The sequence below is a fragment of the Eleginops maclovinus genome, chromosome 10 (genome assembly GCF_036324505.1).
Source record: "Eleginops maclovinus isolate JMC-PN-2008 ecotype Puerto Natales chromosome 10, JC_Emac_rtc_rv5, whole genome shotgun sequence".
NCBI lineage: Eukaryota > Metazoa > Chordata > Actinopteri > Perciformes > Eleginopidae > Eleginops > Eleginops maclovinus.
The window spans coordinates 9,190,863-9,218,372 of NC_086358.1; the positions used below are offsets into that span (position 1 = coordinate 9,190,863).

A 27,510-nucleotide genomic window follows, 5' to 3' on the forward strand; every position below is an offset into this window, starting at 1 on the left:
ACAAAAGTCACAATGTTCTCTGGCTGGTTAGGCTGGCTCTGGCTGGTTAGGCTGCAGAAAAGAAAAAATGGCATAATTACTGGAAAGGTAATGATTGATAATTGGAACATGTTAATTGGTATGATATGATTATTTTAAAGAAAGAAATAATAAATCACCATATATAACTAAAGCATTTAAAATGTGTTTCTCTTTAGAACCTGTTGTTCCCTTTAAGACATCGATCCATATCCGACAGATGTACACATTTATATAGCTCCTATCAGGGTACCCTCGGGTCCCCGGACCAGGGTTTTGACCCCATCAAATGTTATCAAAGAGCGTGGGGGTGGGCCCGTCAAAACCCACGTGCTCCTTGTTTCCAGGTCCACGACTCCTCGCGCAGCCTCACTGCTTAAAGCAATCTTTATCGTTTATCGTTAGGCCGAGAGACAGGAGTGTGATTCCCGCTGTGTGGCTCCGTGACACCAGCACACACCATGCTGCTGCAGCCGAGCAGAGGAGCTTCGTCAGGGGGCGTTTAAGTCGCTACAGGCGGGAAACGGCGGTGAGAGATGCGGGCGCTGCGTTCAAAGGAACCCCGCTGTTGTGTTCGTCTTCACTGTCAACAACACTGTCAACATCAGACCTGCTGCAGCTACGCTCTCGGCTACTATCAGTTCATTTAACGGCGCTGCACCGAGGAAATCCCCGGGACTATGAGAGCATCATGCTCGCGGTGAGCTGCCTGCTGTTCGCTGCAGCGTGCGCACGGTGCGCCGTGACAGGTAAGACCTTGTTTCTTTCATGTAATTAATTAGTTTGTCAAACGCAACCAGTTATGAATGCTAATGAAACATAAGAAATATACGGTTCATTTATTGCATCCGTTAAGCACGATGTAAATGCATCGATGTCAACAAGCGGCTCACCAGCAGCTTCTTGAACCCTGCAGAAATGAGGCATTTAACATCACATTCACATCCATAAACAACACATTTTTTCTCTGTGCCATCTGCAGGTCTGGGGGGAAGACTGCCGCCTGCAGAAGAGGTTGTTCAGCCAAAGCGGCTCCTGCTTCAGATCCACTCCCAGGAGGAGCTGCTCCACAGCCGCCTGGACACCCGGGTCAAGAACTCCACAGCCGGAGCGCAGGTGAGCTTTGTCTGCACCTGTGACTGTGTTTTACATTCAGACACAAACACACGTTTATTATTACTCACTTCATCCAATCTCAGTTTCCTCATATTCTAGTCAGTAGTGCTTGAGAACAAATCGCCACAGTAAATGGTGTTTCTTATAAATCATGAAGAATGGCTGAGCTCTTTGAGACCAAACAAGAGGGTAAATAATCAGAAATCAGATTATCACAGAGATGCATTCAGCTGCTTTATTTTTTTTTACTTAATCAAGTTTGTGTTGCTTTTACTGTCTCTTTTTAAATACTGTTGTGATATCTAAAGAGCTATAGGCTGAAATCATCATTCATCTTCATTTAATTTAAGAGGCACTGGATTACTTAAACGATATCATCATATATATATTATTAACAGGATATCAATATTTATTTTTTTAATAACCTATCATAACCTTAAAATAAAACAAAAACATCTAGATTACAGTAGTGGGAATACATTAGATAAATGGATAAAATATTCTGAAAATCTATGAAAATGATGTTCCTTTAGTCCTCATCTGCTCCCTGTCACAACCTGAGTGACCCCTGTTAGTCACCCTTTGAGGTCATGTGTCTGTCACTCCCCACACCCTGTGACACCCCCCACATGATACCCCGGCCATAAAAGGGCAGAAAAAACTCAGCCCCCCCCCCCTCATCTAGCTGCCTCCTCCTTTACAGTCCATTAGATTATATTTCACACCTCTACCTGCCCTCTCTCGTTACCTACACTATAAACTTTGTCAGTCAACTGCAGGCTGTCAGTGGATATGACACAGGTCTGACCTTCAGCCACCTCTGAGGGCGGCATGCTGTCTCATAGTTTTGGAGACTGTAGACGCTCTTTGGAAGATGGACGCTTGTTGTCACTATTAAGAAGTATTAATGCTCATCTCAACTTCAAAAGGACTTTCAAAAAAATCCTATAAGTAAAAATGTATTGGATGTTTTTCTTTCAACTGAGATATATGAGGACCTGACATTCAATACATTTCTTATAGTTAATAATCCATTATGTTTAAGTGGTTAAAATGCCCATTGTAAATGATTAAAGCCTATACAGTATAATGCTTTAGTCCTATCAACAGTAATTAGTATATACTCGTATTTTACAGATGGCAAAAATTGTTTAAAAAGTTGTCTATCAACTCTGTAATTCAGTGTCTTGATCTGAGATGCTGTCCAAATTGGATATTTTGTCTTTTATGTAAAAATAATAAATTACTATACAGTATAAATCTTCAGTCATAACTGCGATGCAGCTTTCTTATCTCTACTCACAGGCTGTGGGCTTTTTATTGTACAGTATATGCACCCAGTGGAGGTTTAGATTGATGCTAAGTGGTTTGCAGAGAGTGCATGGCAATACTAATGAGACCTGCCTGATGGGAGCCACCACAGAGCTCTGTCTTCTAACGTGCACGAGGCTCACCTTGGAGCAAGGTTAGACTGAGCCCCAACACTCAGTGTTATCCTAAAAAGCCTCGGGGATGGATGATACTGTCTCCACTTCAAGGAGAGGCTACCAAAATAGGACAACCCATTATTATATGTCTTTGTTGCTTGTGTCTCTATGCACACTTACTGTTAATAATTTAATTGCTTACATCCATCAGATCCCAGCCCCACCCTCTCTTTTTCTTATTCTGTCACATTTTTCTTCCTTTAAACATGAAATACTTGACAAATTAGTGAGTCATTTGTTTGAGTCAACGTCTGGGACCCCAACCATGCAGTGTGTGAATAAGAGAAGCCTGTTTTTTTAATATAGAAATACACTTATCAAGCACTTAGTTTATTGCACATCACTCGAAGTCTTAATTTTTGCTTATCCACCTCTGTACTGACGAGCTGGCCTCTATGCAGCGTTACGACACATAAACTAGAAACTGAAGCTTATACGAAAGCTTGACCTTGGCTTAGAGAGAAGTAGTCATTTTCCATATGTGAGTCTGGAATGTATAGTGTTTCTTCTATTTGATAACATGATTGGACAACAGCCTGATAATGCTGAGGTGGTGATCATTTCATGTTATTATATGGTATATACTGCATCATATGTAGGTGTAAATAGGGAAAAAGCTCAACAAACTAGAAATTCTGTAAGAAGGTTCATTGATTTTGATGTGTTGAGGTGTGCTAACCTGAAAACTATCATTACAGAAAAACACAATACATCCAATTCAAAAAACATTTGTACATTCAATCAAATGTTAATTTAAGTAGCTTATTTTCCCTTCCCCTTTGCTCTACTCCCTCTACCCCTCCCTCAGCCTGTCCATTTGGCTCAGAGCAGCTTCTTGGTGGAGGCGTTCGGCAAATCATTCATCCTTGACCTGGAACTCAACCAGTAAGTTGCTTCGTGCCTGCAGTGAATTCACACATCCACCCCACACACTGTTTAATGGTTTGTTTACAGCAGACACTGACATGACCATACTTGCATATAAAGCTTAGAGTACCACCTATCTTTCCTTATCCGTCTCTCCCGCCCACCTACGGTATTTTACTATATGTCCTGTGTGTTGGCACTATAAGGACTGGCTACTGGCTAAATGTATACCTTCTCTCTTGCTATAATGGACTGCATTTCTGTAATACCTTTCTCTGGTTTTCTGAACACTTAGAGTAAATGAATCTTCAGACCCTTCGGTTATAGTCAGACATTTGTTGATCTAGATTAAGGCAAGTCAGAACGTCTGACGAGAAATCTTATTCTGTTAAATAGCACTCCAGAATAATGACCCATAGCGGCAGTTAATAGTCAGTGCTGCAATCTTGCTTTTCCAAATACGCATTGAATTCAGGTCAAAACTAAATGTTAGAATGATGATTGCTCTACTCACTTTTTTGTTCTTGTTCTCTCCAGCAACCTGCTGTCTACAGACTATGTGGAGCGTCACTATGGCGAGGATGGAAAACTGTCTCAAGTTATGGTAAGACAATCCCACTTATCAAAAACAATTTGACATTTTGGGATATGCATTTTCTGGCTGTGACTTGAAGATCTTTACCACTCTCACATTGATGTTAAAGTAGATCTGCGATATTGAATCATCTATGTGATTATTCAATGGACATACAAATAATTGCCTACTGATTTTTGTGATGCAACAAAGACAGAATATTCTGCTTCAGCTTATCAAATGTGTTGCTCTTCTGCTTATCTTTATTTCTGTATATATTTTACTTTTCCTTTCAATAAACTCTTGGGAAATAGTTGCATCATCATTTTTATTTGAATATAAAAGAAGTTACCATCACAGCCTATTGGATGCTATTTGATTTGTGCCAGTGCATAAAGGTTTAATCTATTGCAATATTAGCTTACCTTGTTCCCAGGGAGTAATGTTTCCAATGGGTGTATTTCCCTTGAGAGAAGTTAAACAGAATCAACATCCAATAATTCAGGAAGATAACCCTAGAAATGGCTAATGTGTTTGTATGTGTGGAGGCAAGTGTAGATGTTTGTGTTAGGTCATCTGTTTTGATTTATAGTCTGGTTTGTTACATCAGTTGAAACATCATAAATCTTTGATGTCCAAAATCAGCAGTCTGGTTGCATTGCACATGGACGGATTTCTGATGTCTCCGATGTGCATTATACATTTGATCAAACAGCCTTATAACAATGTTAACAGGTGTTTAGACTTAAGAACATCTGGTAGACATCTGTATCCTCTGCTTTATTTGAGTCTTTCCCTCCCTGTTCCTGCCTCTCTATCGCTGTCTCTCTTTCACTGTCTTTGTCTATGCGACCACCTGACCAATCAGTAGCTGGTTGCCTTGGCTACAAGCAGTCAGCAGCAGCAGTGTTGGTCCATGTTGTCGGGTCGTGAGGGGAATTCAAATCATGGACATTTCCAGAAACATCAACACAAAATCTTACAACCACCATTGCCCTGACTTTTGCAACCAGATGTATAATATTGGAATCTACCTCTAACTATATCACATAAAACAATAACCCCAATATCAAAGATTTGTGTGGATTCTGTAAGTGCCTAATTACGAAACGTATCACATACAATAATATCCAAGATATGTTTAGATCATGTAGGAGCAAAATTATAAAACACAAGCCATGAATTAGTAGTGTTGATGTCTGGGAATCTAACACAGTTTTAGACCATTATGGAGCATTCTTTAACCGTGCAGTGATTTAGTTCAGTGTCTCTATAAGATTGTTTGTCCAATCACATAGCACATCGTTTTTGTTTCATCTTTAATGGCCCACTTAGTATTTTGTTCAACGTTTCTAATGCTCAAATTTAAAGGATCCTCCTCAAATCATTCTCAAATATTGATAATTGTGTTGGCCTCCCTCAAATATGCACTGTTTGTTGGCCTTTATATATTTACAACTGAAAATAATACAGTAGGATTTCTCATATTTGATGAAATGTGCAAGATACTTTTTGAGAATAATAGTAGCTCAAGAATTGATCCTTGGGGAACACCGTGTAGTATGTTTTGAGAGTGGCTGCCCATTAGATAGATTTTTCTAAACCACAAATAAAGTATTTAATTAATAACAACTCTTGCTCTCGGTATCAAAGGCTTTCCAAAGAAAAAGGAGTTACAAATGAATGCCAAATACTTTAGATTTGCGAAAGCTATACCGAATTTGTGGGCAATTTGGATTAATATGGTAGGGTTAATTGTGTTCTATAGTATATCAAATGTAGATATTGCTTATATGGGCATTTCATTCTCTGCATGCTACACTGTATGTAGCTCCCTCCCCCTCCACCACCACCACCATTTCAATCCTGTTTTATTTGAGTTTTATTGACGTGCCAATAAATTCCTCTTGCCTTTTGTGTGTCACGTTTTATTGGTCCCTGTAGATCCATATTATTACATAGAGCTGGTGACTGGCTTGTTGCATTGAATCTAAATAACACAACTAGAGGAGACATTGCTTTAGAGATGAAGATGGGCTTGAATAGATAGAAGCTGTTTTATATATTAATGCTCTGCTGAGTTTATTCGAAATGTGTAATAATCTCCATCCCTGCAATTGTTGATGAAAATACACTTTGAAGGATGATTTGTTTTCACTGTTTAATTTGTTTAAATATCATTTATCCTTAGCCGAGTGTGGCTTTATTTTTCTGTAAAGTTAACATGCATCTCCTTGTCACTGAGGATGTCAAATAGACTCATTTATAATTGTGTACCATGTAGTCTTCCTTTCTCTTTACATCAACTCCCATTGTTTCAGTACCCTTCCTCTGCTCCTCTCAGCTCAACAATGCTGAGTCAAAGTCCAGGCATCGCGTTAACTCCATCTTTTATAACTCACTTATGTCTAATTTAATCCTCGTCTCTCCAGGACAGAAGTGCTTATTCGTCTCTATTTGTGCTTGCAAGCTATTTTTATTTCATTCTTCTTGTCACACTTCTATACTGCTTACTTTTCCTTGTCCTCCCGGCATCGATGATATTTCATGTTAAATCCATGGTTTCTCGTACAACATGGTTTCTTTGTCTGTGTGAGTGGCCATTATTTGAAGCCCATACATCAACCACTCACAGTAAGCGTGTGTCTGCTGTGTTAGACAATTTGATTTCCTCCATTTAGCCTTGTAATCCGACCTTTTTATTTATTTATTATCTTGCCCCTGACTAAGTGCTGTGGGCTGTCTCACTATTCGGTATAAATGATTAAACTCCCTTTTTTCCTCAGCGGTTTAGCTGCTACTGACTCTAAATAAGCGATGTGAAAAATACTGGGACTAGATAAAAGTAGTTATTATTTTTGGTTAATTGTCAGAATACTGACCCTTAAACCAATCTCTGAAATTATCAAGTGATGTTACATTTTTTTATTTATTACAACTTTAAATGATCTATTTCTCGGTTACTTTTGTGCTTGTAATTAATGCTTTTGTGGATGCATGCTTGTGATCTCTAAACCGAAAGGCATTACATTAGGGATTGTGATTCATTTCTGACTAACTGCAATTATCAAGGAGTTGGTTGTAGTATATCTGTTTTGATTTACCCTCCAATCCTTAATGTTGTCATGTGGAACTGGTGGAAATGACATTCAAGCCTGTAATGGTTTACAATGCTCAACAGCTTCCTTGCTATAATCAGATCGGCGTAAAACACCTAAACAGAAAAAAAGGAAATCAACATCACCCTCCCCCAAATTTAATCAAAGTGAAACCGGCTCTGTGTGTCCTTTGAGACATCATGTCTGACAGACGGACAGACTCTGTTTCATCTGAAGCTCCCCCACGCTGGACTCCCAGCGGGTAATGGATGAAAAAAGCCTTTGATTTTAGCTTGAAGCGGAAAAATACAGTACAGTAGCCCTTTTGCTGTAGATCAGGAGATGAACCCATGTAAATAACAGGTGAAGTCATATTTGTAATGGGAAATATTTTTGGGTGAGATCGTACTTGATTTGTCATTGAGATTTGTCAGACTTGAGTTCCAGCTCGGAGTAAAGGTTGACCAAGCATAAAGAACAGCAGCTCCACGTTGCCTCTTTTCTTTTTGGTCCATAAGCCTGTGCCAGACGAAAGCAGGCTCAGGTGGCAGACATGACTTATTGGGGTTCATTACAAACACCTGAAACTGACTCTCTCTTACATACACACACACAAACAGCATGTGACTGTAATCTCCATCTACTTATATGCAGCCCGCCTGATTATCCAAGAACTCTATCCTTAGTGTAATACTGCCTATCAAAGTTTTTTTTTGCCCCCTCAACTTTTGTTAGCTCACACATTTACCATGCACATGTTGCTTGAATGACTCCTCATTCCTCTCAGATTGTCGTAATCTGATCATTCTTGTACTGTGAGAGGCAGCGCGGAAACACTATCTTCAAAACATGATCATCCAGGCGAAACCTTTTAGAGGATTATGAATAACCAGGTGACGGTAGCTGGAAGCCAGGTGTAAAGTTAAGCCACCCATTACAAGTTATCAAGAGGGGGACAACAAGTGGGCTTCTCACCCTATGCTCCAGACCAAGATAAATGAGGATAATTAAGATATAAAATGAATACAATTAGGAAAAAGGCCACTATCATTCTCACTCTTACATTTTTCTCCACATCACTAAAATAGACACAATTTGTACCCAGAACTTTTTCTTGGTGAAACTCAAACTCTGTTAGCTTCTGTAGGTGTAGGTTTTCCCGGAGTCACTGATATCTTACAGTTGACCCATCAGTTCGACTGACAGTGAACACCTGCCTACATTGTATTTAGGGGCCATAAGATCAGAAACAGTGAGGGGATCACAGTCAGTGTTGTTTCCGGAAAAGTGAGGTGATTGTTAGTGGATGATCAGTGTGTCAATGTTACTTATGTTTTCTTTCCAGGGAGGAGAGCACTGCTACTACCATGGGCGTGTGCGGGGGCTGCCGGGCTCCTGGGCTGCACTGTCCACCTGCCACGGTCTGCGGTGAGTCCAACGGAAATGTTGTCACTTCACCATAAATCTACACTCAAAGTTTTGTCTTATTGCGTGACTAACATGTTCTGTATTACTGTACATTTGCACAAAAGCACAGGAGTTCTGCTAAGTTAAGTCAAGTAGAAAATCCATACCAGCCCAGTTTTCAGTTTAGAAGAAATCACACAAATAATAACAATGAATACTTCAAAATTGTTTCAAGTGAATGATTCACTGTTGGAGCCTTTTTGGTAAATATCATGCTGGAGCCATCAGTTGCTTAGCTTAGTTTAGTGTAAAGACTGGAGACAGGGAAACAGCTATCTTGGCTCTGTCAAACAAAATCCTCCTACTGGCATCTCAAGGGCTCATTAACTAATTATTTCTGGTTTGTTTAATCCATACAAACAGCAAATTAGCTTGGTACATATCATATCACTTGCACAATAGCAAATTGGTATCGTTGAACTTTCTTTCAAAGATAAAACAAACAAAGATGTGAGCTTCTACACTCATTTTGTTACCTCTGTACATCCCCAGGCTAGCTTTCTCCAGTCTGTGTGCTACGCTACCAGGCATGTTTTTATGTGTACCATAAAAACATGAGTGTGTTATCAGTCTGGTCATCTAACATAAGGCACAAAGTGAATATTAGCCGAAGATCTTTTTAAAATACTAGAAAATATTTAACCTGCGGCAGGGTTTAAACATTTCAAAACACTTTTCTAACATAAATAAACATGTACTGCTGCAAGCCAAATTTAAAGCACAACAACACATACGGACACAAACATGCCCTAACCATCTCTAACATTCTACTGGGTTTTGTGTTTTCAGGGGAATGTTTTCTGACGGGAAGTTCTCGTACGGGATTGAACCTGTTGGCAGTGGAGAGGTGAGTCAGGACTTTGCAGGAGATACCAAGCAAGGAGGGTCAACTAGTTGAATTAGTAGTAAACACACACATGTCAAATTCTTTGGCATTAAACCAACGTTGCATCAAGGTTGTGTGAATAAACAAAATATCGCAGCCCTGGCACAAAGCGTTCAAACTCAACAAAATATAGTTTAAAGTCGCCCACAGGCTCAAATTCCTTTTCCGTCTCCATGACTTACCGTCTGCTTAGACAGTGTTACTCTATCTCTGAGCGGCTTTATGGAAAGTATTGAGTTGACACGCAATCCACCACCTCCGAAACGCATCTCCTGTCTCATATCTGAGGGAGATGTCATCTCACAGAGAAATAAATGACGGACAAAAACGAAGCTTTTGGATCTTTTCAAAATACTGCAATTAGATTTTTGGAACTGCTCTTGTATTAAAAAGAGATGGGTGTATAACAGAGGGATGAATGGGAAGAGAAGAAAGTGTTTGGAGTGGAAGACGCTGAGCTTTTTTTCCATTAAGGCCCACGGTAATAGATGTACAGCTCAATTACATATACTGGAGAGATGGATCAATAGGCTCCCAGCTCATCTTCAAAACCGTTCTCTCCCCTCTTTCTCTCTCCTCGGCTCTCTATGTGAGAGGGGTTATTTTCATAAAGTATTTATCCCGAGCTCAAGTGTGCCACAGTGTCCACTAGTGTAATTGCCATTTTGACAGCCTCGTAATTAATTAATTATGCATCAGAGCACTTCTCTCCCTGTTTTCTCACCCAGAGGCAGCCGTGGATGCAGGTCCAGGTTGAAGTCATTTCTAGCTTTATATGATGTTGTCACCATAATTGGATCAACTCAACGATTTTCATGCTCTTTCACAGGGAAGAGTTGGTCAAGATGTCCTTGTGACTTAATCAGCTGCTCTAACTTTTAATGTATTATTATTTACCTAAGTTTTTGCATAGACAAGTAGCGTGCCTGCACAAGCGTGAGTCTGTTTATGCGGAAGCTCATATGCATGTGTTTGGGTTGGATTGTGTCATAGATCAAATCTTTAGAAATCACTGAGGCATTGCAGATTCAGTTTTCCAAACAATGTTCTCACTCATCATTTTTAAAACAAGCGGCTCAGAAAAGTTCCGACATAAAACTCTATACTCTATAGCTACAACTTGACTTTGGTTTTTATACTTGTTCAGCTGCAGAAAGAAGCCATACTCATTCCTCCACCCTGTCTCTCTGTTTGTTTCTCCCTCTATCACTCTCTGTTATCATTTCCCGGCTGACCTCCAGGAGCAGAGTGAACACATTGTGTATCGGATGCCGGATATTGACCTCTTCCCACCTCCCTGTCCAGGTAGGCCTGCCTTACTAACAATCTCCACAAAGAAACTCCTCGCAGTTACTTTCCCCTGTTACAAAGTATTTCAGCCCTTCCTTATGCATTAAAAGTTTGATAGAAACAAAATCCCTTTACTGTACCTCGTCTGACCTTCTTAATCCTTTTTGACAAGATACCTGCTGTAATACAAATCATAGACATGTCCAACTGATTTGATTTTGGTAGAGTTTGTGATGTGATGCAGGTTTGGTGTCTCATTTGTTGTCAACACATTAGATTTGATAAAACCTGGCAGGATGCTTCTTGTTAACGATAAGCCCACAGGCTGTTCAGAGACAACATGTTCAGCCTCGTCCTTCATATTGGATCGTCTGAAACAAATGTTCTGTTATGCAAGTCTATTTTTTTTATGGCTTTTCTCTCTCACACACACACACACACACACTGCAGCGTACAGTGTCCTCCTCAGGTTGTCCAGCTGCCCTCCTCGCCCTTGCTTAACGTCTCATTTGGCAGCTTTTTCTTTGCCTATCCTCTTTGTCCCTGAGACTATCTGCCTTTCTGCCCCTCCCCTCATTCTCCTCCTTCCTGTTACCCAACCGCTGCTTTTCCTCTCTCCCTGCTTCCTCACCCCATCTCTTTCCATTTGGCCAGTTATACTCTCCCCTTTCCCTTTTCTCTCCTCCTCTCGCTTTGTGATATTGATTTTTCTGCAGATCAGTGGACTAAAATACATGGTTACATCCATCCCTGCACTGATGACTAGCCACTTTTCCATCTCACTAACTCTGTGCATGTGCGTGTGTGCGTGTGTGCGTGTGTGTGTGTGTGTGTTTCCCAGGATGCTCTTTGAACAGCACTAAGCCCGAGGGGCAAACAGATGACCACAAAGAGCGAGACGAGGAGCTGCAGGATGGAGACGACCTGTCTGAAGAGGAGAAGTCTGTCTTTACAGGCAGCCTGCGACGTTTAAAAAGACAAGTCAGTTTTCAGACGGCCTCTTTGAGTCTATTTCTCCTGGCACACACACCTCTGTGTACGCACACAGACGGCCCAACGCCAGAAACATGTGGCTTGCCTTTCAGAAAGTGTCACCATGAGGGAAACATCAGGGTTGAGATATGCAAACACTATTAATATTTCACAGACAAAGCTGTCAGTCTGTTAGATGAAGCCAAATTTCCACACGCATGCTGATAGCCTCTCTCAGCTTTCATGCTAATAAGATACATGGAAAGTAAGAAAGGAGTAGTAGTGTTGTACGTCTGAAGGAGCTTTCTAAAATCTCAGGAAATTACTCAAGAGATGCTCCTTTGTTAATTTTTGATTGGACTTGTACAACAGAGTGTGTGAAGTTTTAAAGGTATGGGTTTTCCCAGGCTTGGTCTTTTTACCATCCATTTATTTTAAATATCAACATTGCTGGTTTCAATTGAGACATTAATGCCTGTATGTATGCTCGCTTTTCGCTGGTATTAAATTGAAAATCCAGTATTGTACAGTGTGCCAGTAAGAAGTGAGCAACATTTGAAATAAAATGCTTATTTTGCCTGGTTGAAGAAAATTTGATGAAACAATTGCTACACAGTCCTGATGAGAAAGAGTTTTGTACCTTGAAATTCATAATCAAGTTTCACCTAAAGGATTTTTGTTTTATACTTGGAGTGCCACTTCTAAAGTCTTTTTGGGCTTTGTTTTATTACTTGTTAGTCTCCTGAAGTAGATTAGATATGGAGATATGCAGATTCAGGGCAAAGTTCTTTCTAATGAAAGAATGATTGTTGCTTTCCAAGTTGTGTTTTCCTCTCAAGGACAAAGACTAGAGTTTCACCAGCATCAGCATTTATGTGTGTCTCTATGAGTGTGTGTGTGTAATTCAGTAGAACCTGCTGGGTTTGTGTGTGTGTTGGCTTTGTGTTTGTGTGTGTCTGTTTGTCCTGTGTGAAGGTGATTATGACGGCGGACTCAGAAGTCTGACTGTGTGGATTTCTTTCGCCCCCTCCAGGTGCGGAGAGGCCAGCGCACCGTCCAGACTGAGACAAAGTACATCGAGCTGATGGTGGTGAACGACCATGAGCTGGTACGTGTGAAGCCTATATTAGCTTATCTCCGAAGCAGCTGCATAAAAGCAATTATAGGAAGTGAGCGTGACTCCTATGAAAGAAGGATTTGAATCAGCTCATTAGACTTTATAATCAGTATTAAAGTTTTTCTCCTCTCCTTGTAAGTTTGTGCATCTTCGACGGTCAACCACTCAGACTAAGAACTTTGCCAAAGCGGTGGTGAACATGGCCGACGCGGTGAGTTGAAATATTGTTCATTTGACAAAAAGCTTCTCTTCAAATCATCTTTTTTTCTTTAAACCACCCTTCATAGGGAGTCTATTGTAGGAAGTCTCCTGAGCTTAATCAGGACAGTTGCCACATTTCAGAGTTTTTCTTCCTGCGGATGAAACTTTCCTCAGTGGGAGAGCTGCCATCCCTATTCACAAAAAAAATATTTTTTTCTTCCTCACTCCACTTTTAATAAAGACTTTAATGCCATATATTTGCTATCATCTCTTGAGGTCTTCAAAACCTTTCACAGGGTCTTTTCATAGGAGGGATTTCGAGACCCCTAATGTTGCATTAACATGAGCTACATACTTTTCAGCTCATACATAAAGAACAAACGTAAAGAGAAAAATAATTGCCCATCTTTCCACATTATTTACATGTCTTAAAAAGGCACCAAACAAACAGCCTCTTCACCCTTTTTGGTCCCAAATTAGTTGAGTATGTTAAGTGTGAGTCTTCTGGATCGGTTTTGGACTCACATGTACTCTTTTTGGCATAAAAAGAGCTTTGTTTGGATATATAGCTCATCTTTGCCCAAAATGTAACATATAAAATGTTACCTACTTCCGATTTCAACCCTTGCTCTTTAGCAATGAACTCTGCACAATAATAATAGATAGAAAAAAATAAAGGTTTAACCAGGATAGCTATAAATATTTCCAGTGTCTCAGCCTACGCCTTTAAGAAATGGAAAGTCTTTGCTGTAACAGAATGACGTATTGACGCGTTACCTGGAAACACTGAGCTGTCTGCAACATGTTTAATTACCTTAATAAGATTACACTGATCGGACATGATTACCTTCCATCACAACCAGGTGAAGTGCAAAAAAAGAAAATACTCCTCTTCTGTAACCCTCGCACGGGGAACTCTTCAGACCTAGTGATGCTGGTTTCCACGGCAACCGACTGCTGTCTGCCTTCTCCCACCCAGAAACAACTCTCTCCGTCTCCACCATCCACAACATTTAACTCTCACTTAACCCCAAAGACCTGATTTATTTTTTTGGGCCCATCCAACAGGTTCAGTTTATTCTTAGCGTTTTTCCAGGTAGGAATATGGCTTGAATCTAACATTTTATATAATCCCAAGATTCATATTTATTCCTCCATTACAATAGAACCAACATTTGATACTGTAGTTTGTTTTCACTGCAGTTTTTAGGTCATTTAAAATGCTGTTATCCTGCAAGACAAACACATTTAAAAAGAAAAGATCACATTTAGGAGAGACAGAGTTTTCTGATGTTTTTTTTTTGTTGTTTCTTTTCGATGTTTGCAGATCTACAAGGACCAGCTCAACACTCGCATCGTTCTGGTGGCCATGGAAACCTGGTCTGCCGAAAACAGGGTCTCCGTGGGCGACGATGCCTTGCTCACCCTGCGAGACTTCATGAAGTACAGGAAGGAGAGCATCAAGGAGCGCTGCGATGCCGTGCATCTCTTCTCGTGGGTTCATCTCATATTTTAGATGTTGTTTTTTTGATCCTCCTCCTTCTACTTCTTTCCTCTTTCTTTTCCTGCTGCTTCTTCATCTTCATTTGGTCTTTTTCTTTACTCTTCTTCATGCCTATTCATGAAATGCATATTCGTTTCTGTCTGAAAGATTTTGTCAAAGATTCATAATTATTATTGTTTTATTTATTTATGTTTTCATACATTTCTCGGTCTGTCTTCCCTACAGTGGGAGGACGTTCATGAGCGCCCGCAGTGAGGCGGCCTACATCGGGGGAATCTGCTCTTTAACTCGAGGTGGAGGCATTAATGAGGTGAGATTTGTGTCCTTAACAATGTTTATATTATTGATTTAAGATACAAATCATGGTAGTTGTCCATCGAGCCTCAAGAAATGGTGTATTAGTAAACAAATAATTCTCACCCGTGTGTAACTCAGGCAGGGTTAGTGTCTTTAACCTTGTGTATGTATGTGCCTTCAGCTTGGCGGTGTGGGACCCATGGCCATCACATTGAGTCAGAGTCTGGGCCAGAACATCGGAATGCTGAGAAACAAAGAGCGACTCGCTGCAGGTGAGACATACGTCTACGCAGACGTAGGTTGATATCTACCTAAAGGATTCATACGAGGACGATCTCTTTTGACATGGATCAGCGACACCCAACATACTCTTGTTGTTCTTAATACTACTCCCCTGTTATATCTTAAATATGTTTTTTATCCTTACCAAACTTTACTTTTTCAAATCAAAACCCACCTTTTTATAGCTGCTTTTATTGTTTCTTTAATCTTTTATATGTCTTGTTCTTTTTATAATTTGTATGTATTTTAACTGCATGTGTAAAGTGTTTTTGAGTACGTTTTAAAAGCTCTCTATAATTAAAATGTAATAATACAGAAAGTGTTATTTTTAGTTGTTAACTTGTGTGTGCTGATAGTTTTAAATAACACTCCACCTCCGCTGCAGTAACAGCTCTCCCTGGTGGTGAGAGCTCAGAGTTGCTTGATTCCTTTTTGTTGTGTGTTTGTGTCCAGGAGACTGCCGGTGTCCAGACCCATGGCTTGGCTGCATTATGGAGGACACAGGGTACTCACCTTTTTATTTTCCTTACATTAAGAAGTCATTCCCAGGTAAAACAGGAGTCTGTGAAACAAAGACAGATATTTTCCACACTGATTTACTTTTATTTGTCTCAGTAAAGCATTAACTCTCAGTTAGGGTTGGGGGTGATTCTTTTAGGAATATTAAATATACTTTGTAAACAGAACTTTTTAAGTAACTTCATGTATCTTTATCTGGATGAAATATCAAAGCTGTTTTAGTTGAAAGGTTGATTCATTTTTCTTTGTTTTAATTGTATCAAATAGCTACTACCTGCCCAGGAAGTTCTCTCGCTGCAGTATAGACGAGTACCTGCGTTTCCTCCAGCAGGGAGGAGGCAGCTGTCTCTTCAACAAGCCCAACAAGGTGAGAGGTGATCGGTCATCACCAGAGAGGATCTGCGGGGGTTTAATCACATTAACTTTGTTTCTTATTACATGATACACAAAACAAACCTGTTTACTTTAAAGACCTGGTTCACATCACTAAAATAGTTTCAGCACATCAGTACACACAGCAACAGATTTGATCTGTGAATAATTAAAGATTCAATTGTATTTTTGTTGTCTGTTCAAAAGATCTGTATAGTTGGAATTTACTTGACTTATATTTCCACCCCTGTAGTTGTTTGACCCACCAGAGTGTGGGAATGGATATGTGGAGATGGGAGAGGAGTGTGACTGTGGATCACTAGTGGTGAGCACATTTCAATTTACTCATATCTTGTTGCCTGTGGACACAATTGATCTAAACATGTACTATAAACCCTTTCTGACCCGAAGGAGTGTACAAAGAGTGGCGCCAACTGCTGTAAGAAGTGCACGCTTACCCACAATGCCATGTGCAGTAATGGGCTCTGCTGCAGGGACTGCAAGGTAAACCACTTTAATACATCACGTTATCTACATAGCTGCATCTGTTTCTTAAGGCTCTGTCTAATTATTTATACTGCACTCATCTTGCTTTTTTCATTCGTCTTCTTCTATGGTTGTTTGTGACAGTACGAGCTGAGAGGGGTGACGTGCCGTGACGCTGTAAACGACTGTGACATCCCTGAGACCTGCATGGGAGACACCAGCCAGGTAAATGTCCCCCTATACATTCATAACTATGCTTGAAGAATATTTTGTTCTTTTATTATTAAAAAAAAGACGCTTATAGAATGTCATGTAATATAAGGGTCTCTCTCTTGCAGTGTCCTCATAACGTCCACAAACTTGATGGCTATATGTGTGATGCTGGACAGGTGAAATCAAGCTATTTTTAAATACATTTAATACATCATGATAACTGTTGTTGCTGATCTTTGACTTAATAAGGAGTGACATCATCTAAGCCAAATGACAAGGAGGTTGTAACCCTGTAAAATAAGTACATATTGGAAAGTTATGATCAAGATGCAATCAGTGATAATAAACAAATATAATGTCAATAGATGTTTGTGATCAAAGGCAATAAAAGCAGCTTTTTGTTACCATGAGGCACAACGGTTATTAAAACATGCTTCTCTTTTTGTCTGTCCTCCCCAGGGTCGTTGCTATGGAGGTCGCTGTAAGACCAGAGATGGACAGTGCCGGAACCTGTGGGGCTACAGTAGGTTTGCATTGGATCTTAAGCTCTAATTGTCCAGGTTGCACAGCCCTCTGATAGTTTCAACACGCTCACATGTTTGAATCTATCATTTGGATCTGAGATAATCTGACAAATGCTTAGTAACTATACAACAAGGCTATGGGATGTTCTGATAAAAGTCAAAGACTCCTCTGTTCTCTCTGCTCAGACTCAGCTGACAGGTTCTGCTATGAAAAGCTGAACTCTGAGGGCACAGAGAAAGGGAACTGTGGGCCGGACTCCAGCGGTCAGGGATGGGTGCAGTGCAACAAGCAGTGAGTCAGCATGGCTTCATAAAAATGCATTTTTATTAACGCATACACACAGAATTGCAAGAAACAACATCGTTTGAATGAGGAGGCTTGTTTTTTGCTTTTATAAAATTACATAGGTTTTTACATATGGAGCATTCAGTCCTTTTAAATCATTTACCTTCTTTGTCCCAATCAGAGACGTCCTGTGTGGTTTGCTGCTGTGCACCAATCTGACAGACAGGCCGAGGTTTGGTGAACTGCAGGGGAGGCTCACCAGTCTGACCATCCACCATCAGAACAGATACATGGACTGCAGGTGAGGCTGCTTTTGGAGGATGAACAAATAGAGTTGGCCACTTAATTAAAATGTTCCCTAAATGTCTTCAATTTGAGCAATATTACTTTTAGTTCACCCAAGTCTTTTATTAAATGTATGCTTCTTTTATTGTGATTCTAGTATGCACTGGTCTATTATTTCTTACTCTTGCTATTTTAACTTACTTTATCTTAATCTGGATTCACCACGTGTACAAAAGATGGTAGATCTAATCAGAATCAGAATCAAGTTTGTTGCCAGGTACGCTTATACATACAATTCGATTTGGTGTGTTGTGGACCTTGCACTTTCGTTTTGGTAGTCACAAAGAGAGTGTCAGACACTTAAAATGTGTGAAACAAGTCATCCAAATGAAGGAGGATGGTAACAAAAAATAACACATAAAGAAAGCACTGATGTCCGAAGAATGATTCATCCTGGAACTGAACCTAACACCTTTGATACAAATAGTACTTTTAGTCAAAAACGACTGATGGTTTTATGTGACCCTCTGACCTGCAGGGGCGGCCATGCGGTGCTGGATGACGGCCTGGATATGGGTTACGTGGAGGACGGGACGCCATGCGGGCCTAACATGATGTGTTTGGAGCGCCGCTGCCTCCCCGTCACCACCTTCAACCTCAGCACCTGCCCGGGCTCTGCTATCTCACGCATCTGCTCCCACCACGGGGTGAGTCTGTCTGAGTTTTGCGGCAGGAAACCAAGTTTTGTGTATAGTAAACAAGATAAGCTTTTAAATGCATCAGCTCAACTTTCTCCTCTCTGTCTTGCAGACTTGCAGCAACGAGGTGAGGTGTATCTGTGATGCCGACTACACAGGGAAGGACTGCAGTGTGTTCGACCCGATTCCCATCCCCACCCCACCTGAGGGCCCCGAGAAATACAAAGGTAACTACATTGGCAGCTTACCTTTTAAAAATGCTCTTTTATTAGTGCTGTTACTGTTTTTTCTCTCCTTATTTTCGCACAAACCTGCGACCTGCGTCTCACAACAACTAAACTTCATTTATTTTCTATCAATTAGACTAAAATATATATAAAAAGAAATGATTAATCCTTGTTAAATCTCATTATCAACAAAATATTCCAAGAACAATGAAAACTACATTTTACTTTAACATTTTAGCGATTTCATAAATATAATATGATAAAAAAAAGTCTGTACTAAAAGATAAATACTGTATGCCTATTGATGTCCACACTTCAATATGTTGTCACATGTACACTTTTGCATGTACACAAATTCCACTGGGCACCCATCCATTATTTTATACAATAATGCTATAAATAGTTTTGGCACTGATTATTAAAAATAGAAGACTGAAGGATATGTCTGTCTATTTTTTGGTATTGAGCACTCTCACATTATTTTATTTCCTATTTTCCCCCTCACTGGTTGACCCCTTCACCCCCACAGGTCCCAGTGGTACCAATATCATAATAGGTTCGGTCGCAGGTGCGATTCTGGTGGCAGCGATAGTCCTGGGGGGAACTGGCTGGGGATTTAAGTAAGAGCTCTGGCATGCCTCCAACTGTGTGTGCCTGCTGTGTGCCTCTGTCAGCTAACACACACGCCTGCGGCCCACTGCTGAATGCTCCTCTGCTTGTTATCTGACCCATTCTCACAACCAGAGACCATGTGGGAATTTTGGTGGACGTGCAGGACATGGGGTTTAGACGCGGCAAGCGTTTATTATCATACTTAGAAACCTGTCTTTTTATCTCTGGCTAGTAAACTCTTTAATGGCTTTCCTCATGGGGAGATTGGCCACTTTGATTTGATTGTTATTTTTTATAATTTAGGTAAAAGGATTAGGGGTTAGGATAATCCTCATCTTTGTTTTGTGCTAGCCTTGTAAGGCTTCTTACATTCTTGAATCTCTATCCAAAGGTTGATTGGTAGTGTTGAACTGTGGATGATGTAGGCACCAGATTTTGAAAAGGAGGAAGAATGCTTGGAATAATAAATAAAATCCCCATATTTTTAAATCTGTCCTTTTGTGAGTCTGCTAAACGAGGGCAAAGTGAAAAGAATGGAATAACTATGAAGATTTTCTTACAATCTCCCAAAAAACAAATAGCTCTATAAGCCTTTTTCCATGTTCCTCTCCACACAACTGGATCTTCTTTCTGGAGTTTGTTTCTTCACACTCGACAATGCTGCCTGCCTCATGATAGCTTTGCTGTGGCATGCCTGCAGAATGCAAAGAGACTAAAATGCTTGTCTGCGAATGTAACCTTTTGCATTAACCTCATAATTAACATTGTAGCATCAAACCTGCCTGGATACATTCTACCACTGCAAATTGCTTGTACACTTTCTGATTAACAAAAAATAAAGATGTGACGTGTCTCTTTTGATGCTTTGCATTTAAAGCCTCGGGTTCATTGCATGCTTTTTCCTTTTCTCTGCTACTAGCCCAAATGAACAGTTGATAATATCTGTCTTTCTACTTCACTTGTCTTCTCTTTGTCTTCTCCTTTCATCTTGTTCCTGCCACAATGTGGATCCAGAAACATCCGAAGAGGAAGGTACGATGCCGCTTAACCGCCCTGATTCTCAAAATATTTACCCACTGTTCATTGTGTCGACATAACGCCATGAGTTTTATAAGAATCCTCTGCTTATTGATCAGCATCTTCAAAGATGTATAGGCACACACACACACACACACACACACACACACACACACACACACACACACACACACACACACACACACACACACACACACACACACACATTCATTTTTGTATTCAGCATGGACCAATACCACAGCATGTATATAGCCTTTGGTTTGCATCACCCTCCCATAGACAACATTTTATGCAACTTAATCATGATGGTATTTTTTTGTATGACTTATTATCTCTTATCCAGGTTTGCTTCATTATCATTTTTTGCTGCGTGTCCTTTTTCTCATTTGTTTTTTGTTTTTTTAGAAGATAGCTGGAGTGTTGACTTTGTAATGTTGATTTCATAATTATTTCAATATTAAAAGGTGAAATTCTCTTTTTAAGTTTTTGGTTTTGGTTATTTTTTTTATTATGATCTACAATACAGCTGCAATGATTTCATTTATTTTTCTATCAACTGGAAAATGTGTCAACTGATTTATTGTTCAAATAAGAAATATTTGACTTGCTTGGTTTTTTGGACCAAACCTTGGGCTTAACAAATCCTGAGGGGTATTTTTAAATGGTCTCTGATGTTTTATATACAAAAACAGTAAATGAAAAGAATAATCTGGAAACTAATCTATAATGAAAACAATTTTTGCTACGTTTTAATTAGTCTAAGCTGCCCTGTCAGTACTATCAGATTCCTCACCGTTATTTTTTCTCTCCCCCTCCTTTCCTCCTCTGCTTCTTTCTCTTCATCCTCTTCTCTTTCCAGAAAATCATGAGCCATGTCTCTTTGCTGTCCTGTCTTCCTTCCGGTCCATCATTGGGAGACAAAACAAAGATGTCTTCCACTTACGAGCCCTCAGACCTCTTCTGTTTCCTTTTCTGATTTCATTACCGCAGTCTCTGTTGACTTCCTGAAAAGTTTCATTATTATTATTATTATTTTAGCTGAGCCCTGAGGACACATTCCCACCAGATCTTAAAGACTGTCAGTGTTCGTCTGGTCCCAAACATGGGCCGTATCTCCATATTTTTTTTGCATTTTCATCCAAGACACACTCAGCCCTTACCTGAAGTGTGCTCAACGTCTTAACCTTCTCCTTCTTCTGGTTACAGCTGATTTTCTGCCACATTGAGCATTTCCTGTGCTTTAAGTGATTTCATCAAAGCAATTTCCCTTTTTTATACATAACCTCATGGAGAACACAACCCCCTCCTCTCAGTGATTTGACTTTAAGTACAATAGAAGCTAAGATTGAAAAAGAAACAGAGATATTTATCAGTCTAGATGAGGGTTATTTTTGTGTGCTAGGCCACACCTTAGTAACACTTGCTCCTTGTGCTGCCTATCATTATTGACAATAGTCCATACTAAATCAATGCTTCTTCATAATATGCATTAATGTATGAATGTAGTTCAGGCCCGCTAGGAAGCTAGTTGTGTCTCTGCGCTGATGACATTTAAATATATTTGGGTACACACCAAAAGTTTTATCCTGCTGTATGATATGTGATCTATACACAACCAAAATGCATACAATTATGCTGGTGCTCATGTACATAGTGTATTATAGTGTGGACTCTTTAAGACAGCAGTGACTCACTGCCGCTCTGAATGGAAGCACAAGCTTGGAGAGAGAAGACTCTTCCTGCCGCTCAGCGAAAAAACTGCTCATTTTGAAGATTCAATAAGTGAAAGAGAATCTGAATTTTGCAGTTTCAGGGAGTCGGAACTCTAGGTTTCCAAAACTGTTGAATGCATGATCATGTATTTTTTTTACATGCCTCTGAGAGATTGCAAATTATGACGTAGATCAGACTTCCAAGCTCTGCTTTAACACAGGATGTCCCTCGATTCAACGTGTGTACATAAATTATAAGTTGGCTTCTATGTGCATTCTAGCTGATCCAAATGCGCTTTATCTTTAAAGGGTGTCAGATAGTTTAATAGATCCATAAGATAAGCAATAAATATATATTTCAGATATGTCAGAAGCATGTTCTCCCTTTAGGAGAAAGAGTCTGCAGCTTTTATGTGCATCACTCTGTTTATCCTCTCTGGGGAGTCTAAAACCAGGTTCAGAAGATGTCCTCCTCTATAAAGACGCTATATTTCACTTCGTAACAACGAGGAACTGCGCATTAGCACATCCGCCACAAGAGATGATCTGAGTTACACTGCCAGTATTAAAGGAATATGTTGACATTTTCTCTGCCTCTAAAATTAGAAACAGTAAAAAATTGAATTACATTCCTTTATGAATAAAAAGTCAGCCAGAGAAATTCGTTTTTGAAACAAGATGCTAACCTTATTTTGACTGAACAGCAGGAGAGAAAAAAGCCAAATGTCTGTTTATTTTAAAATGTCAACCCTTTGGTTATACTTTCACTCTTTAATCCGTGTACATGCTGTATAAAATCAAATACTCAAGGACAGACTTTTACAGGTCACACTGTGTTTACCGCCGTCACACATTAAAGTTGGACGAGGTTATTGGCGCTATATTCACATATGGAAGTCAACGTCGTTCAGTCCCAGGGAGGTAACCAGTATTAGCTTATAATGTAAATACTCATATTATTGTATATCAAAATGCATATTAAAACATATCTGACAAACAATTACTGTGTGTTACATTGGTCGCATGTCTGTTTTAAGATGCAGCTTTAAAAATATAGTCACTTTTAAATGTAACTTATGTTATCTTGCAGGTTTATATGTATATTTATCAATCTGTGATTCTAAAAGACGTTGTATAGCAGCAGTTTTACAGTGGTGAAGAGTCAACTTGCTTGAACTTCTTCCTAGTTAGTTATCAGGTTGTATTTGTAAATATTTGTTGGGGGTGTTTTAGTTGAGAACTGGAAGAATGTAAAGTATTTTGTTACTTGAGGTACAAACTAAATGAATGCTTAGTCTGCCATATGGACATTTCCTTCATAGTGCATGCTGCATGCTTTGAAGTACCAACTATAAAAATGTTCTATACTTAATAATGTTTTAAATGTTGCTGAGTAATTAATCCTTGCAAGACCTTTGATTGTGCTGTCTGAAAGTAAATACTTGCATTTAGGCATGCATGCAGTTTTAATAGGTCATTCACTTGTTAAAATCTGCATGTATTTTAATCAAGCTGATAAAATGCTTTCATTTGCGGGCTTGTTAATTGGTTGGACACCTTATCAGACTCCAGTTTGGTATGAAAACAGTTAATATTGATACTGTCAAAAGTTTATTCCCCAGCTCTCTTCAGATACTTGACTCCCCAGCATCTCCTTTGCCTTTCGGTTGCCTCCAGTTAGCAGTGAAAGACTCCTCATAGTCTCCCATCCCTTCAAACTCAGCATCCGGAGACTCTGAGGCTAAACGTGCCGCTTCCTCTGGTCCAAGAAAATCCTAACAGTCAACCAAAATCTAAAGGTTTAAGATGAATTTTTTTGACATTTTTGTAAGATTTTAAGAAAATATGTTGTGTTTCCCTTTATCTTACCCTATCATCCATCTCTTGGTACTTCTGTGCAGAGGTCAGCATCTGCTTCTGGATTACGGTGTGGTTGTAGAGTTTGAGAGCCTCCTGTTCAAACAGATACACAGCAAGAGCATGAGAATAACAAACTCCTTTTGTGTGCTTGTCCCAGCCTCTGCTTCAAATAGCTGAGAACTAACATTTGAATAGTGGCCTTCAGTAAACGGTACATTAAACAATTATAAAAAAAATATTAGGGTTATAACATTTTAATTTTAATTTGAAAAGATAGGTTTGTATCTCTGCAAATGTATTGCTTTAGCAACACAATAACTGGCAGATGACGACAAACTTTAGTCTTTGGTTCCTCAGCGTTTTTCGAGTTGACATTTTGTAAGTGGTTTTGTCCTCATAAAAATGAATCTCTTGGAATAATAACAAATCATGAACTGTTATTTTCACAAGTTGAGACAGATCAACTATTTGCTCTCACCATCCTGGGTGTGAAGTGTTTTTCTTGGAGGCCCCACTGCTCACTGTAGGCACCATAGTACTGGAGGTTCTGCTTCATTACCTGGTCCTCAGGCTCAAACAGGAAGTAGCTGTAAGCGCAGGGCAACGCACTGCGGCCATTGTTCACTGATAGGAGAAAAACAGGAGATACTCAAATGAGTGTTGATGTTTTTGGAAAGCAGAAATGGAGAGCTCAGTTTCTGTTGTAGACTTACATTTATAATAGGCATACTGGAGATAGTGGTACAGAGTGGCCACAAATTTCTCCACAAAATAACCTCCGACATTAGGCATCAAGTTCTCCTCGCACTTCAGCTTACAGCGTAGTTCATCAACATATATATCTGTGGAGAAGCAGAGCAGAGTTTATTATTAAGTACCCAGTAATAACCAGAGACAGGAGCATTTAGGTCCTTGACGTAATATAAAGCACCAATACATTGTTAAAAGTACTCTTTTGCAGGTGAAAGTCAATTTAAAATCATACTTAAGTAAAAGTACTTATATTCCAATTATCATGAAACGGTTATTTAAAAAATGGCTAGATGATAGAATGAATTAAAAAAAACTTCAATGACATAAATAGAAATAGGGAGAGGAATGAAGAAAAAGCAACTAATAGAAATCTGAAACATGACATGAAGATTTTACAATGCGTTATATTTTATCTAAATATTGGAAAACCTTCAAATGTATAAACATGTATGTTTTTTGTTCTGTGAAATCTTAACCTTTAAAGTATTAACAACAGCAAGTTCAGTTGTTTTGCTGTTTTGCATGTCTTTTCTGAATGCATACTAACCTGCTATGACTGCATAGAAGTCACTGTCTGGAGAAAGTTGACTGATCCCTTCACAGTCTGCCTGACAGAGCTCATACTCTTGGAGGTAGAGCACCAGAGCGTCCTCCATTTCTTTAACTCCGCTGCTGTAGTCACCTGAATTTATGAGTTTCACTCCTCTCAGAAAGGAGGCCTAGAAAGGACAGCATTTATACTGTCAGAGCAAGAAAAAGCTGGTTGGAAAGAAAGATGTCTAATGCTGAAACAAAAGCCAGAGTCTTTCCCTAGCAGTGGTTAAAATTTTTGTTTGAACATACATGGTTGATAAATCTGTAATCTTTGAGGGAGTGGGATGTTGTTCCTAAATGTGACATTGTGCAATTTTTCAATGCAGACATTGTTTTTATGAAGGACAGAGTCTAGGTTGCCCTCACCTCATAGGCTTGTTCTTCATGGTCGAAGAGGTAGCCCTTCAGGTCGTACTGGCTCTTGTGCTCCTCCATCAGCTGCTGCATCTCCTGGTCTTCTGGGTTCTTCTGGAGGTAAGTGTAGGCGCAGGGGACGGCCCTCTGCAAGTCATTCAGCTGGAGAAAAACAATAATTGACCACACTTATTTATCATTTACTGAGGGTTAACTTGCGGCATTTTACTTTTCTCAGTTTAAGTATGTTGGAACTAAGGTTTGTAGTACTCATTTTCCTGTTGGGTATTTTGTATAAGCCACAATTTAGCTTTTCTCAAGGACCCCTGGCATCCAAGGACAACTTTGCAAAATCCACTGTTAAAGCCTTTATTTATTCTGCAAATGCCATGCAATGTGTTGATTTGTTCATACTAGGATGTTGTACCTAAATCAATGTTGTAAATATGACTGTAATATGTCGATTCAAGGTGTCCTGTAACACAATGTATCTCACCCTTGAGTGTGCAAAGTACAGGTATCTGTAGGGAGTTCTCCTGATGAAATCCTCCAAGGTGTGTCTGCTCGGAGGAGGGAGCTGCAGCGCGGGGAAATGCTTTCTGCACTTCTTCTGGCAGGACGATCTCATCATAACGTGCCAGTAGACGTGGAGATCCTTATTTCCAGTGACGGAAAGTTCCTCGTATTTGCTGCTGTTACAGTGCAGCACGCAGTACCTAACACTGTCTCTGAAGAGCCGATGCAATCGCAAACTCAATTCCAAATATTTGATCGACTCCGTCCATTTTTCTGCTGCATAATGATCCAAAGCTAATCCGTAGGCAGTGGTAAGGGGCATGAGCTCCTCCTTAGGGAACTTTTTGAAATTGTAGTTTTCATATTGCGCATCTGACCTCAGAGTAAAGGTCAAACAGAGCAACGTCAATAGCGTTAGAGCGTCTCCTTTTGCGCAAAATGCAACCATGATAAGGTAATATCCCACATATTATTCCGCTTCCTCTCTCTGTTCTTCTTGTTTTCCAGTGCCTGACTGGTGGTCTGCTGAAGTGCTTAGGGCTCTATGGGAATTCTGGGATTGGGTGTTTCGGAGTACCTGTCTCGGGTTTCTCCATGCAGGCCTTCAGCTGTCACACACACACTGCTGTGTTTCTTTATTTGGCACAAGACTATGCGTGTGTAAAAGTGACTGCTTCAGTGTGCATTGTTGTCCTGTTTGATCTGCAGTTGTTAATTAATCCCTAATGTAAATTTACTTTAACATGAGTAAAAAAAACAGCACAAATGTATAAACCTAAGTCCTATAGTAATGAATAAAGAGTATTCTATTGGGTTTGAGGATTTAATAAGGACGTGTTTAAAACTTTTTCTGGGCTCATTATATGTATTTGATTTCTCTTCTAAGTCTTATGGAGACTTTTTATTCATGCTTTACACAACATCATTGATTTCGTGGGCTGGAGGTCTTGAATGTTGAAAGAGACTGGAACTTTTGCCAGTCCACTTGGGACGTGTCATCACTTGAACGTGCGTTTTAAACTTCACGGCATTAGTGGAAAAGCTGAAACTTTGGGGGCTTTCAGGCCTCTTTACGGCTGAGAGTCTGGGCCACAGAGGCGGATCTCCGCTGTCTGCAGCGATGCTGAATAACCAAGCTAAACATAACAACGAGAGGCTTTCCTTTCAAAAATAAAAGCGGAAAACGGACGCCTTTGAATAAAAAACGAAACATCTAGTCATGTTAATCAATCTCAGCAGTCGACCACATTTAAAATATGACACACCCCTAAAGACATATTGTGTA

General features: G+C 39.8%; 2 protein-coding genes across 5 annotated transcripts; one reads left to right on the plus strand and one right to left on the minus strand.

Moving 5' to 3' along the window:
• The first annotated feature begins 357 nt into the window (after window positions 1-357).
• adam11 (ADAM metallopeptidase domain 11) lies at window positions 358-23,201 on the plus strand. Of its 4 annotated transcripts, XM_063893033.1 has the most exons (27): window positions 359-767; window positions 1,001-1,134; window positions 3,430-3,506; window positions 4,026-4,092; window positions 8,506-8,588; window positions 9,417-9,474; window positions 10,755-10,818; window positions 11,645-11,784; window positions 12,809-12,883; window positions 13,032-13,103; window positions 14,421-14,587; window positions 14,823-14,907; window positions 15,076-15,166; window positions 15,630-15,681; window positions 15,963-16,062; window positions 16,321-16,392; window positions 16,479-16,571; window positions 16,698-16,778; window positions 16,892-16,942; window positions 17,226-17,289; window positions 17,477-17,582; window positions 17,758-17,871; window positions 18,394-18,568; window positions 18,672-18,786; window positions 19,316-19,406; window positions 20,413-20,430; window positions 21,296-23,200. In XM_063893033.1, exons 1-27 carry the CDS (start codon window positions 710-712, stop codon window positions 21,303-21,305), a joined length of 2,313 nt encoding a protein of 770 aa, XP_063749103.1. In that variant the 5' UTR covers window positions 359-709; the 3' UTR covers window positions 21,306-23,200. The 4 variants fall into 4 exon arrangements, with proteins under 4 accessions (XP_063749101.1, XP_063749104.1, XP_063749103.1 ...); XM_063893031.1 differs by lacking the exon at window positions 19,316-19,406 and having other exon boundaries at window positions 358-767; window positions 21,296-23,201; XM_063893032.1 differs by lacking the exon at window positions 21,296-23,200 and having other exon boundaries at window positions 20,413-20,918.
• On the minus strand, window positions 22,884-26,750 carry LOC134870707 (cartilage-associated protein-like). Its single transcript, XM_063893036.1, has 7 exons — window positions 26,206-26,750; window positions 25,722-25,871; window positions 25,309-25,480; window positions 24,722-24,850; window positions 24,487-24,632; window positions 24,018-24,101; window positions 22,884-23,923 (listed from the first exon to the last, which is right to left on the minus strand). Exons 1-7 carry the CDS (start codon window positions 26,671-26,673, stop codon window positions 23,777-23,779), a joined length of 1,296 nt encoding a protein of 431 aa, XP_063749106.1. The 5' UTR covers window positions 26,674-26,750; the 3' UTR covers window positions 22,884-23,776.
• Window positions 26,751-27,510: the final 760 nt, after the last annotated feature.